Source organism: Alosa sapidissima, chromosome 18 (genome assembly GCF_018492685.1).
Source record: "Alosa sapidissima isolate fAloSap1 chromosome 18, fAloSap1.pri, whole genome shotgun sequence".
NCBI lineage: Eukaryota > Metazoa > Chordata > Actinopteri > Clupeiformes > Clupeidae > Alosa > Alosa sapidissima.
In genome coordinates, this window is record NC_055974.1 from 8,736,231 (window position 1) to 8,751,230 (window position 15,000).

At 46.0% G+C, this 15,000-nt stretch overlaps 1 protein-coding gene across 1 annotated transcript in view; it reads left to right on the forward strand.

Moving 5' to 3' along the window:
• pcxb (pyruvate carboxylase b) overlaps window positions 1–15,000 on the forward strand; it is a 218,988-nt gene that overhangs the window by 96,494 nt on the left and 107,494 nt on the right. The window contains exon 10 of the mRNA XM_042070635.1: window positions 3,077–3,319. Coding sequence (XP_041926569.1) covers window positions 3,077–3,319 — 243 coding nt within the window. The remainder of the gene's footprint in view (window positions 1–3,076; window positions 3,320–15,000) is intronic.

Sequence of the window (15,000 nt, forward strand, 5' to 3'; positions counted from 1 at the left end):
ACGATGGGTCCTGTCTCGACTCTCTGACTCGTTTTGAATCGCCTTTGACTGTTTCAGAGTGGCTGGCTATGGGCATGCACAAACATGTCCTTAAAACAACCCTTAACGTTCATTTTTAAAACTTTGCAACTCACCGAGTGGTTAGTGATGTTTGTCAGAGACTTTCTAATGAGGAGACACAGCACTCAAAAAAATCCTCCATAGAAATGCATGGGGTTAGTTTGTAACGCCAATATGGACGTTGCCTACACATATCCCACCCCTTCCTCAGCAAAACGTCGACATGTGAATACATATGTTTGTGCATGTCCATAGCCAGCCAGTCTGAAACAGTCAAAGGCGATTCAAAACTAGTCAGAAAGCCGAGACAGGACCTACTGTACATGTATCTTCAAAATGTTGGTGTCCACCACTCTAGTTCATTCAAAACAAACCAGAAAAGGGACTCTAAGTGCTAAATACCGGAATTATCCTGTGCACCTACTGAACATATAGCTAGAAGACAATGGGGAGACATTAGCTGAATTTAATACATAATTTGAATTTGCCTAATAACCTGGATTTTAATTGAAGGAGTAGCACCTTTACTGTAAGATGTGGCTGTATATCCAGTCTCCCAAAGAATGAACAGAGATGCTCTCCTGAAACAAGCAAACTGGACAGTGTTTTCCCTGTGGTGCGGCAGGCTCTGTGTGTGAATAAATGTGAGAGACTGAGTGTCCTTCTACATGTAGGTCCTTTACATCCTCTGGTGGTATGGAGCCCAACGCCATCGCTTCATCTCCAAGCAACACTGGGGCTGTTGAGGTGCAATTGTCTGTGTGGCTTTCAAGGATTTGAACAATCCTGTGCTTTTAGATTTTGTGTGTGTGTGTGTGAGAGAGAGAGGTGTGTGTGTGTGTGTGTGTGTACAGTATGTGTGTGTGTGTGTCTGTGAAATAATGGACTGGAGTCTGCTTTGCTTTCTTTCTAAAATCCACACTAGACGGAGACATAGCTCTCCTCTATTGTCTCAGGTCCAAATCGAAATCAATCGAAGGCAACCAGTGAGCCGTGGGATGGACAACGAGTGACACTTTAAGGAATCTCTCTCTTTCTCGCTCACTCTCTTTCTTTCTCTCTATCCCTCTCCTTTCTTCACCTCTTTCCCTCTTCCAATATCATAGTAGATTTTCAAATGAGCAACAGTGTCTGGACTATACATTTGCCTAATTGGCTGAGGGATAAGGCAGGATAATTGGATGGCCACTGATCAATGAGGTCTCGCTTAGGGAGAGGAGATTGTCATCGACTCTGTCCTGGACAAGACCACCCTCCGCTTCCTCCCTCTCTTCCCCCTCTTTTGCTCCATTCTCTCTCCCTCTGTTCTCTCTCTCTCTCCCTCTGCTCTCTCTCTCTCTCTCTCTCTCTCTCTCTCTCCCTGTGTCTTTCTGTCTGCATTTCATTTTCACTCCATGTAACCTTCACCTGCACACTATCTTTCTGTAGCATGTCTACTTTTTTAGTCTAAATGTCGTCCTTTCTTCCAGAGTCTGTGGATGCGTCTGACTCTCTCTCAGTCCTAGTATCTTTACCCCTCATCTTTACTATCTCACTACCACACATGCTGTGTGGCCCCTGTTTTTTTTTTTTTTTTTTCATTTTTCTAGTCCTCCTTTCCTCCTTCTTCCCTCTTTCATGTCTTTCATTATCTCTCGCCTTTCCTCTGTCACTGGCTTTTGTTGTCTTCCCTCCTTTTTCAGACAGACTACAGAGTAAACACGTGCACGTCAAGGCCAAGAAAGGCATTCAGGAGAAAAAGGGAAAAGAAAAGATGGAGGAATGTGGAAGACAAATGAATGAGGAGGAACTGTGTCATGCCAGTGCTGCCATCCCTCTTTTTAATTAACACCTCCACATTCTTGCTCTCCCTCTTTCTTTCTTTTCTCTCTCTTTTTTTCTTCCCCTCTCTTTCTTGTTCTCTCTCTGTACACTCTCTCTGCCCACTACCTCCCTTAAAGCCTCAGCTTTGATTGGATGGCAAGTCTTCGCCCCCCTGCATACTCCCACGCTTCTGTGTGTGTGTGTGTGTGTGTGTGTGTGTGTGTGTGTGTGTGTGTGTGTGTGCACATACATCAGCCTTGGCCTGTCACAGACAACCACACTTGGGCTGAACTCCTTGTCCGCCATCTTTTTCCCTCCCTTCCTTGCCATTGGCAAGGTTAATGAACAGCATATTCGGTGTGTAAGCAGCAACACAAACACACCACACAAGCTGCCGCGCACCAGGGGAGCTCGCCGCCGTGAGAGGGCACGTTCGCCATGAGAGACCCCCACATGAGCGTGCAGCTTCACAAGATTCTGTGAATCCTGTGATTTCGGAGGTGTAATCGAAACGGAAAATACATGACCTAGATTTCATAATTGCTTTCCATTTTGTTAGTGCGAAGTGTTTGTGAACAGCTGCCATCTGCAATGGTAGTTATTTTGTTTCTTATGACCAACAGCCAACTCTTTAATGGCATTAGCAATTAGGCAACAATAGTGCGCAGCAGTTACGGGGAAGGCTCAGTAATGTTCAGTAATGGCACTCGGTGTTGGAGGCTTCTCTCTGCCTCGCCTCCACTGCCTCTAATCATTGGTCATGACAGGCAGATTTGGGGAGTTAATGAGGTTAGTGTTGACCATGGATAATAATATTCATGAGCAGATGAAAAGCATCTCGCTGGCATCTCTTTTCTTTCTTTCTTTCTTTCTTTCTTTCTTTCTTTCTTTCTTTTTTTCTTTCTCTCTCTCTCTCTCTCTCCTGTCTCGCTCTTTCTTTGTCTCGCACTCAAATTGAAATGAGCTGTATTGTCATGACAAAGGTTTTTTTTTTTTTTTACTCGTGTGAAATGAGTGTGAATCACGGCTAACTTTAATTACAGATGTTTTCTCATTCTCTCTCCGACTCTCTTCCCCCTCTCTTTTCTCCATTCTCCTTCCCTCTGTTCTCTATCTTTCTTTCTCCCCTTTCTGTCCTCTCTCTCTTTCTCTCTCCCTCTCTAATTCAAGTTACTTCATTAGCATAACTGTGCATTAACGTACACACACACACACACACACACACACACACACACACACACACATGTCTGACCCATATGTTCTCTCTGTCCAGGTCTTCCGGAGTGGAGAGGGGATGGGCATCCGTCTGGACAGCGCCTCGGCCTTCCAGGGTGCTGTGGTGTCGCCGCACTACGACTCGCTGCTGGTCAAGGTCATCTCCAGCGGCAAGGACCTGCCCACCGCCGCCGCCAAGATGCACCGAGCCCTCGTCGAGTTCCGCATCAGAGGGGTCAAGGTAGGGCCTGGAGTTTCTCCAGCATTGGACTAGCGTTGTCATTGGGTTTGCAGTTTGGGGGTGGAGTTTGCCGTTTTAGCAGTGTGTGTGTCTGTGTGTGTGTGTGTGTGTGTGTGTGTGTGTGTAAAGGGATTTCTGCAGTCAGGGGAGGTGTGTGGAATTTCAGATCGAACATCTGTTCAGTGTGTGTGGGGAGGTAAGGTGTGTGTTTGTATGTGTGGACATGGGGGGGGTGCATGTGTGCGTGTATTTGTGTATGAGGTGTGTGTCTGTGTTTAGTCATGGGTGGTGTGTTTGTGTGTAGGTGTGCGGTCTTTCCGGCTCCAAATTAGTTTTAAATGAGTTGGCTTCTCCTTGTTGTTCGTTTTTAATCTGTGCAAATGAAGGTGCGGCCCTGTGTCATTTATTTATTTATTTACTTTGCACTCACTCGGTCGCTAGTCGATGTTTAATTTGCATTGTTGTTGTAGCATTTCTAAAGGATGAAAGGGACACGGCCCGGGTCTCTCACTCCATCGTGCCTTTGAAAAGCTCCACACTCTCACAGAACAACAAAAGCACCCATAGTGCCAGCCCTAGCACAACGATGCTAATTCTAGCTAGCGCTCTGTGAGACGCTAATGTACAGATGCCATTCCTCGGGCCCAGATGGTGAGCCTTCAGATAAAAGCCGAGATGTTTGGGATCAAAGAAGTGGCCCTCACTTGTCTCTCAGCGTGTATTAGAGTGATTACACAACAGTCTTCAATCAGCTACCATGCAGGCCTCAGTGAGGTAATCTCTCTGGCGAGGGCCTTTTGTTGTTCATGGCTGGATGAGGAGGTTAGGGGATGGACTGGATGGGCTCAATGGTGGGAGAGACGTTCGCAAGGAGGCAATATAAGGTTTCTTCACTTCACTGAATCATCAATGAATCAAAATAGCACTGCACAGTTTGGAATATTTATAGTACACAGTATAACATGGGAAAGGAATTATGTTAGCAAGTAAGCTATAATGACCATGGGAGTTGTTACAATAATAAGAACTTTGCCTTTGTAATTTTATGCACCATGCAATATTAGTAGATAGTTATGCGGACAGGTTGTCCTTACTGGCCTACTTAAAGCTTTGTTGACAATTCAGTGGCAGCTTACTCAACACCTTCACACATTCACTAACTTTTAGAGGGCATTGCTTCCCTTTTTAGAGGGTAAGTCAATGGTGTTTGCAACAATGGCGGTTCAGAGCCTTTAATCTCATGTGTCCACTAAGACCAGCTGTTCCAGCTGAAATGTGCTGTGCTTGCCCTCTAGACAGGCGGAGGGGGGATAGTAGTACACACTGGTCAAGAAGATGTTATTTTCTGGAGAAAAATGGCTAATTTCCAGTATCCAAAAAGAGTTATGAACACATTCATATATGTTTATATCTATCCAGACCTCATCATGACATCTGACAAAAGGCGTATGGTGGTCAAAGGCATTATCGAGTGGTAAAAGTTTTATAACATATTCTGATACTTCAAGTTGTAATGGCTTACACTATAACATCATAACATTAACACTTGTATGCAGTCATTATATTCAACTTTATTGTCATTTTGTAGGGTAAAGAAGCTGTACCTGAGCCTGCTGGTGCAGGAGCGCAGGCTTCTGTATCGCCTGCCAGACAGTAGGGTGAAAAGACCATGGTGTGGGTGGGTGGCATCCTTGACAATGGATTTGGCTTTGTTTGTACAGCGTTTATGATGTGTTGTGGATGGAGGGGAGTTGGGAGCCAATAGTCCTTTGTGCAGATTTCACTGTAGTACCATACAGAGATGCACTTTGTGAGTATGCTCTCAATGGTACAGCGGTAGAAGTCTGATAGAATTCTAGAACATAGGTGTGTTTTCTTAAGTAGGGTCTGTAGAAAATGAAGGTGCTGATGTGCCTTCTTCACCAGACTGGAGGAGTTGAGAGACCAAGAAAGATTTTCTGTGATGGGGACCCCAAGGAACTTAAAGCACCGCTGTGGAGGGGTGTGTGTGCCTTGCTCTTGGTTCTCCTGAAGTCCACAATGACCTCCTTGGTCTTCTGGATGTTGAGTGCCAGGTTACTGTTTTTACACCACATAGCTAGGTGCTGAACCTCATCCCTATATGCTGTTTCATCCTCCTCTCTGATCATCTGCGAACTTGATTATGGCATTGGAGCCATAAATAGGGGTGCAGTCGTGGGTGAAGAGGGAGTAAAGCAGAGGGCTCGACACACAGCCCTGAGGCACGCTAGTGTTCAGGGTGATAGTGGAGGAGGAGAGACGTCCTAATTTAACAGCCTGGGGTCTGTTAGTAAGGAAGTCTATAGTCCAGTTGCAGTGCAGAGTCGCTGATGCCAAGCTGGCTGAGCTTGGAGATCAGCTTGGAGGGGATCACAGTGCTGAATGCTGATCTTAAACTTGAAGTTAATGAACAACATTCTAACATTGGGACTGTCCAGGTGGGTGAGTGCCAGGTGGAGCGCTGTTAATCTGTATAGTTGCGTCGGTATAGGCAAATTGGTACGGGCCCAGTGCAGAGGGCAGACATGATTTCAGTTGTGAGAGGACCAGCCTTTCAAAACGTTTCGCAATGATGCATCATCACTATGTATAAATAGTTAATGTATATTGATGTATATCAATTATTCTGATTCATTATGAATACTTTAGAATCCTCGATTAATCTATTCATAGTGATTTTTGGATACTGGGTGTGTTACCGGAAAAGATTTCAGTGTTTTTCATCATGCGTTGTCTCCTCTGTTGCTTCATGCGCATCTGCTGTTTGACACATCGTCACCAGAAAGGGCATAGGGGTGCAGTCAGTCGTAACTTGATTAGGTTTCCACTCTCTTTGTGAGGGTGCCCCAGGATGGGTCCGGTAGCGATGAATTATGCAGGTGCTGGTGCTTGTTCTCTCTAAACAAGTCAGGGTAATGATTTTCCTGCTGAGCCTACGTGTGTGACGCAAGAACAGAGAGCCAAATGGTAAGCAAAGGTGAGATTGAGAAACTCTCTGCGTTCAGGACATGGTTGTTTTTTTTCCCACCCAACAGAGGACGGGGTGCGAGACTTCTGAACATCCCCCCACTGCAGCTGTCAAACCAGCCTGGCCTTTGTGTTCGAGCTCTATTCCATGCAGGCAAAATCCTTTAAGCTTCTGCAAGCAAATGCTGCAAATGGCTAACATTAGCATCCACCCGAGAGAGGCCTGGAGGCTAACTGGCCTCTGAATGACATGCTAAACACTCCTCTGCAAAAGAGCTCTGAACCCCCTGCCGCTCGGTCCAGATGCTTTATGGTGTTACTTCCCCACCCGCAGACTTGATGTGTTGAGCTGAGCGGAGCGCTAAAATGCCATCCAAAATGGAAGGACAAAACTATACCTGGGGATGTAGCAAGTGTGCCATGGCCTGAACTGCCCACCATGTTGCCTTCCCAGATTTCGCACGTTGTAACAGCCCAACTCCAGACCGCAACAAAAGCAGAGGACGCCTGCATTTAGATTTAAGAAACTCTTTAATTTATGAATTAAATTGATCAAAAAATATGGTTTGTAAAGCTGCAAAAGAGCACAGCTCATGGGTCATTCCACGTCAATTCAACCAGGGCCCACGCACTTAGGTCTCAAAGAATTCTGAAAAAATTACCAGGGAGACACACTGTAAAATTACTCTTTTGTAAGATCAATACTTTCCAAGGGGGTGTCGATTTTGTTTGGCCTCTTTTTTTTTGTCAAAGTTCACAAGCCCACAGCGCAAGAACTAAACCATGTAGGAGGCTCAAATTTTGCATGCTGGTACATAAATAGGAATAGTATGTAGCAAAATCGTCATGTTTGGTCTGGATAATCCGTTTAAGCCTTCAGAAGACATATTTGTACTCAACATAGGCTCTTGATTTATTTCCTTACTGAGATACGTAGAAACACTCTCACAAAAAGCAATGAACAGAAAACAAATCCCTTCAGGGTCTGAACAGCAGACCTCACAAGTCTGAAAAATCATTTTGGTTATCATTTTCAGAGCACCCAAACACCTTTTTTGATATTGATTATCCAGACCAAACGTGACGATTTTGCTACATACTATTCCCATTTATGTACCAGCATGCAAAATTTAAGCCTCCTACATGGTTTAGTTCTTGCGCTGTGGGCTTGTGAACTTTGACAAAAAAAAGAGGCCGAACAAAATCGACACCCCCTTGGAAAGTATTGATATTACATAAGAGTAATTTTACAGTGTGTCTCCTGGGTAACATAGGTACACCTGGTAATTTTTTCAGAATTTTTTGAGACCTAAGTGCGTGGGCCCTGGTTGAACTGACGTGGAATGACCCTCATGCAAAAATATCACATAAGAAGTGCAGTTGTTATGCAGTACACAAAAATGCTATAACGGCTTATTGCACTGTGTGTACATGTTACAACTGGCTTATTACACAGTCATTACAGTACCACAACAACGGGCACAAGTGAGGCCCTGGCTCTATGCCTTTGCATTTCCAATGCAAATCATGTTTGGACCTTTGCTATGTAAAACAGCTGGCAAATGATGGTTGAGGGGGAGTGAGAATCAGGTGGATGAGTATGTTGGGGGGGGGGGGGGGTGAGCCAGTCTTTCTGGTGGAGCCAGACAGAGGAATGCAGACTAATTAACCACTTTATGGCCCCAGCGTCTGCTCTTGCTGCTGCTGCTGCTGCTGCCGCTGCCGTGTCTCCATGCCAGGTATCTCTGCTATGCCACACGCTGCCGAGTTCTTCATCTCCCTACTCTCTCTCTCTCTCCCCCTCTCTTTCTCTCTCTCTCATTAGAGACGCAGGCAATGGGCCCTGAGCAGAGAGGCTCATTGTGGCTGGGGAAGATGCCGGGGCTCTGAAGGAGTCTGAAGAGAGGGAGACAGGAAGGGACAGAGGGATGGGAGAAGAGGAGAGAGGAGGGATGGAGTGACACTCCAGAAGAAAGGAGTGATAGAAGAAGGGCAGGAAAGCGGAGGAGAGAAGAGGAGGAGTGACGGGGTGGGTGGTGTGTGGGGAGGGGGGGGGGTGGTGGGTGGTTGTATGGGTGGGGGCAGAGTGGGCACAAATTGTGGCAGTCAGGAAGATGGAGTGAGAGATGGTAAACGCCAGTGACGTGTGAGGCGGCAGTGCCCATAGCAACTGTCACCGAGGAGCACATCTCGTGCTGGCGTTTGTGAGTGTGTGTGTGTGTCTGTGTGTGTGTGTGTGTGTGTGGGGGGGGGGGGGGGGGGTGTCTTTGGGCACGAGAGAGATTGCCTCTATGCTAATGTCGGCACATTCAGCCCCGCGTTCATGGATGCAAGATGGTCCTACCCGCCCCTGTCTGTTTGTCATACATCAAGGGAGGAGAGGATTGTCAAGACGACTAGCTTCTTCTCCACATCAATAACCGCAGGGAAGGCTGGAAGCAGGAGACGTGCAGAGTAGCAACGGCCATTCAATCTGCGGGTGTCATCTGACGTCTCTGAATGAGCCATGAAGAATGGTGGCTCCAACAATAGCCCCGCTCTTAAAGGTGAAGGAAACACCTATTCACATCGCATGTGATATGGAGAAACAGAAACGTACGACACACAGGACTCAGAAATGCTTTTCATCCCACTTTTTGAAGACGTGTCATAATTACTACCATACGGGCACAGTGAATATTTACAAAGACTTCACACTTCATCTTCAATTGATGGATAGGGACCAAGGCAAATAATTGTCTGTTTCCGAGTGAAAGTGTTGATCCTGTTTTGATAATCTGAAATCCCAATAATCCTTTGATTGGAGCATGTGCTCAATTTGGGTATGTCTACAAACACACAAGCGCATAAACTGATCATAAAAGTAGGTATCTTTTCAAGATTAATGATTATCACATGCTTGATTGAGAATGTATATCTGGATTAGGAGAGAGAGAGAGAAAGAGAGAGAGAATGAGAGAGAGAGAGAGAGAGTATTTGAGGGGACATTGGGTGACTATGCCATCTTTATTTTAACATAATGACTTTTTTTTTCCTTCCCGTAATTTGTTTTTGTTCTAATTACACAATAATTATACTCATTTTGGAGGCATTACTTGTGTATGATTGCTTTGTAATGATCCATTGTTCATGTCACTCTGAGAGAGAGGGAGAGAGAGAGGGAGGGAGGGAGAGAGAGAGAGAGAGAGGGAGAGAGAGAGGGAGGGAGGGAGAGAGAGAGACAGAGGGAGAGAGAGGGAGAAAGGCTGGTGAAAGGTGAAATTTGAGAAATTCTCGTCAACTGAGATTTGTTTTCGTGTTCCAAGCAAGAGACCTCAGCATTTGCCTTGAGTCATCGCTTGCTGCTGTCCGTCTCTGACCTTTTACTTATCCTCCTTCGTTCCCCTCGTTCCCTTGTCCACTCTCTGTGTGTTCTGCCCTGCTTCCTGTCTTTAGTCTCTCTAATCTCATGAAGAATCCCTCGCTCTCCTCCGCGACCTTATCCCCCGGAAAAGCGTTCTGTCCACTCCTGTCCAGCCTCGGAGCTGTCCGTCTCTCTATCTGTCTGCCTCTGCTTCACCTTGTCCGGCATCTCGTCCCACCGTGTCCAACCTCCATTGACCTCCGTCGGCGTAGTCTGTTGATCGCCCCGTCATCAAAGTCTCCCTGCAGCTTCTCACTCTTCATCTCACTGTCTCATTCCGACGCTTCTTATGCCTGCGTCCTTCACTGCCCACCTGTGCCTCTCGATCTTCCCTCACATCACCTTTCCCTCACCTTTCCCTCTCCCTCTCTCTCTCTCTCTCTCTCCCTCTCCCTCTCTCTCTCTCTCTCTCTTTTTTTTCTTCTCTTCTCTCACTTTAAGTCTCATCTCAGCTCCTCATTTAACTCAAATAGACTACACTGGCATTGGTGTACTTCCTTCTCTCTCTCTCTCTCTCTCTCTCTCTCTCTTCTCTCTCTCTCTCTCTCTCGCTCTCTTTCTCTCTCTCTCTCTCGCTCTCTTTCTCTCTCTCTCTCTCTCTCTCTCTCTCTCTCTCTTTCTGTTATCATGTATTTTTCATTGCTCAGTAGGGTATTTTCAGCTTCTCCCCAGCTTGTCAGGCCAGTGGTACTTTTGAACCCCAGCTAGCCAAGGCCAAGAGAACAACCAGACACTAGTCTTCCTCCTGCTTTACCCCCCTCCTCTCTCTCTCCCTCTCTCTCTCCCTCTCTCTCTCTCTCTCTCTCTCTCTCTCTCTCTCTCTTTTCTCACTCTGTTTGCCAGGAGCGCTCTTGTACAGTCCTGTCAAAGTTCCAGCCGCGCTCTCCTCAGAAGTTTGAAGGCAGCGCTCAGTTGAAATCTTTCCCTCTGCCCCTGGGTTGGTTCCTCGGGGTGCGGTCTGACAGTAGTCATGCCACAGGTCAATCTACAGAACTCAGAGACATCAAATGGTTATGTTTTTTCAGTGCACTTAGAGATGCAAGGGGGCATTGCTGATGTTTGCAGTGCTTTTGTGCAGTCTATCTGTACAGACGGGTTACAGTCAGCGTTATCTAACGAGCCGTCCTTCATTTGAACCTTTTCTGAAAATATTGCTGGCTATTGAGCAGTTGTAAAGCCAATCTTCATAGAACTACAAAAAAACCTTTCCTTTTCACCTTGAAAGGATCGGATTATGGAAAATCTTTTCAAGTACCATTTGGGGGAAATTATGACCAAGGTTGTCATGCTTAAATGACGCTGCAAGTTACACATCTGAATGTTTGGGAAGGCAAGGTCAGCATCATCACACCCAAACTCTAAGAAACAAAATGCAAAACATGTAGTGCAGCTTGTGAGTTGAGGGTATAATCTGACCAGTCAACTAAAAATTCAATTGCTGTTAAAACCTGAGTTTTACACCAGGAGAGAAATCACTCTCGATGTCCCTGAGCTAATATGGATTTCTTTGTGTATGCTTATAGGAGTTCTCCATGAAGTTGTTTTGAGGATAATTTCCACACTGCTTCCAAAACATATCTTTCCTATAATTATCTTCAAACTGCCTATGCTTATAGAAAAGATATGTTCTGTAAGCAGTGAGGAAATGATCCTCAAGACAACTTGCCCATTCATATCTCTCCTATAAGCAAGGATGTAATGGTAAAATAGGAGGTGGTTAAACTATGAATTCTGTGATCTCGGTAAGGTGGACTGCGTCATACGGTATTAGATTTTAAAAAAAGGCATTCAGAACATGGTTGATGATGGTGGTTATTGTCTAATGTTTATAGCAATACCAGTGGTATTAAATGGTTCCTAGAGTGTTGATGAGTGTTCATATTGTGAATGTGGATAATACAGTGTGATTTTTTGAATGTTAATAATTGCAATTGGTGAATAAACTCTTTTGAGAGGTGGATAAACTCTAATAAGAGGTGGATTAACTCTATTTCTGAAATTTCAGAGGTGGATAAACTGCGTTCACTTGCATTTAGCCTCCACTACATCCCTGCCTATAAGCATAGACAAAGAAAAGTAGTTTGACGATAATCTCCCACTATGTATGTATAGTCTGTTCTGAGCATCAAAACCCAATGCATGCTATATTAATAGCAGTGTGTAGGAAGTGCTTTGGCTTTGATTAGAGATGAATGGAAGGGACTCACGGTCATGTCAGGAGTTCTATCTTCAAGTGTCTCCCACACAACAGCTTTGTCACCGCTCAGATAAGGTGAGAACGACACACACACACACACACACACACACACACACACAGAGCACATTTGTAGGAGTTCGCGCATCTTGTGGCACGTGAGGCGACAGCAGCAACAGACTTCCCACGTCAAGCTCGGCCACGCGTAATAGCTCTGGCAGTTTTATTTGCGCACACTTGACGTGGAATAGCGAGTGTACTCTCCACCCCCCCACCCCTCCGACACGCACGCACGCACACACACACACACACACACACACACACACACACACTTACCCCTCCCACCGGCCCTCCGAGAGCTGCATCTCGCACCTCGTCGCCCTTATATGGCCTCTTCCCCTGATCTCTTTCGCACCACTGGCCTGTCGTGTCACCGCCGTTCAATCCGCCTACACGGCGTCCGACAAGACTGCGCGACGGCTCAGCATTAACTCCTTCGCCTAATTTGATACTTTCCACCGTGCCATCATCTTCCTTGTAATGCTCGGCCGAGCGTGGACCCGGTTGCTTCCATGCGGCATATCTCCCGGGTGCACATTAACTTTATTTAATGGCTTAAATAGCTGTGTCGTTAAGGGCAAGTGTGTTTTTAGTAATAATAATGATAAGCCCATAAGCTTTCAGCCACACACACACACATGGAAACACACACAAACACACTCTCACACACACACACACACACATATGGACACACATGGGGAAGGGAATAAGAGAGATAGCAGCCAGCTGGCCAGAAAGTATTAGTGAGGGCAGGGAAGAAAGTAGAGAGAGAGAGAGAGAGAGAGAGAGAGAGAGAGAGAGAGAGGGAGGCAGAGAGAGAGAGAGAGAGAGAGAGAGGCAGAGAGAGAGAGGGAGGCAGAGAGAGAGAGACTATTAGTTACAAGGCGTGCATTAGTTCTGGTTGCACACCCCGACTGAGTACAGCCTGTCGGTTAGAGTGTCACAGCGCAACAGGGAATTAAAGACAGAGCCTGCCAGTTAGTGACACATACACACACACACACACACACACACACACACACACACGTGCCATGCTGAGAAAAACACAACTGAGTTGTACTGCATATACAGTACTTGCAAGTGTTCACAACAAGTGAGAAAGCCCAATGGAACACATTTGGTGTTTAGCACATCTGTTTGTGTGTGTTTGTAGATGTGTGAGGGATAGATCATATTTGATCTCTGAGAAGAACACACACTCACAAACACAAACACACAACCCCCCCTCCCACACACACACACACGCACGCAGGCACGTAAACACACACACAGAGGCCCAATTGTTTTAGACACCTCTCTTTCAGCTGCATTCAGCTGGAATAAAGCCTTGGGCAGAAATTAAATCGGAAACTTTGACCCACTAATCTGTAATTACAACCCTGCTGTTTATAGCAACTTTTTTACCTATTAGCTGTGTGTGTGTGTGTGGGTGTGTGTGTGGGTGTGGGTGTGTGTGGGTGCTTTATGCATGGGTCTTCATGCATCTGTTTTGTAATGAATACCTCAAATAAATGCCACTCTGTTTCACACTTTCACAAATATGCATAGATAGCACACACACACACACACACACACACACACACACACACACACACACAGGATCTTGGGTACTTGGAGGGGACTTTGAAGCACTAATCGGGATTATATGGTGGGAAATTAGTGTGACTGCCTTTCAAGGGGAGTGGGAGAGAGAGAAACAGAAAGAGAGAGAGAGAAAGAGAGTTGGTCTTGAGAAGAGGAGAAAATGGAGAAAGAGAGTGGGAGAGAGGCAATGTTGAGAGAGAGAGGAAGAAAGAGAGAGAGAGAGAGAGCTGGCTGAAGAGGAGGAGATGGAGAAATACAGAGAGAGAAAGAGATCAAGAGGAAGAGAGAGAGAGAGAGAGAGAGAGAGAGAGAGAGAGAGAGAGAACAGATTTGGCCTCTCCTTCTCCCCGTTTCCCTCTCCACCACTGTCCTTTGTGCGCTGATCTGAGGGAGAGAGGTTTGGAGTTGTGTCTGACAGTCAGTATCACAGCACTGATCTGGGGCTATGCACGCATGTAAGCCCCAACATCAAAGACCAAGCCATTCCTATCGTCTTCTCCGCAAAACACCCCTCCCCCACACACACACCCACACACCACACACACACACACACACACACACACACACACACACACACACACACACACACACACACACACACACACACACACACACTCTTTTTCTCCCTTCTCCTCTCTGTGTCACACTCTATTGCATTGCATTTCTGCTTATCTCTGACTCTTTTTCTCGATTCTCTTTTATCTCCCACTCTCTCCCTCTCTATCTCCTCGCTCTCTCTCTCTCTTTCTCCTTATCTCTGTATCCCTCTCTCCTGCTCTTTCTTCTGCCACTGGCCAGCTACCTCCCACCACTCAATTTTCTTCACTCGGAGTGAGAGAGAGAGATAGAGAGAGAGAGATGTTGAAATGGAGTGACCTTGGTGGGAGCGTGGCGAATGTGGTTAAGACCCCACAGCGAACGCGCTTCACCGTGCCTCTCCTCCAGTCGCCTGAGAGCACCGCGCTGACTCTTTCTCCTCCTGAGCCCATGTAGATCTGATGTTAGCGTATGACCAACCATGCTTCCTCTGTGCATAACCCCCTGAGTGAAGTCTTTGTTGTGCTCTTCTAGGGTACAGAAAAACTCAGCAGGGGTGACAGAGATCACCCCCCCCCCCGGAAACATTTCCGTTTGGTGAAATAGGGAGAAAAGCTACATACATACTTTACCAGCAGGCATTGGCAGTTCTTTAAGGAGAGTAGTGTATGTGGTTGCAGTCCTGGTTTATGGTTACAGATTTGAATTCCAGTTTGTATGTTCTTTTTGACCCTTTTCTGAGATTTCTGTAGATTAATGGTATTTTGAGTCCGGTAATCGGAGTGGCTTAAATACAAGGGGCGTTGTTTCCATGGCTACAGGGAAAACTAAGGCAATTACGCAAATAGAGAATTAGCCTCTTTTTCATGTTACCTATTCATTGATAGAAGTGTACATCACCGGTCAAAAGTTCAA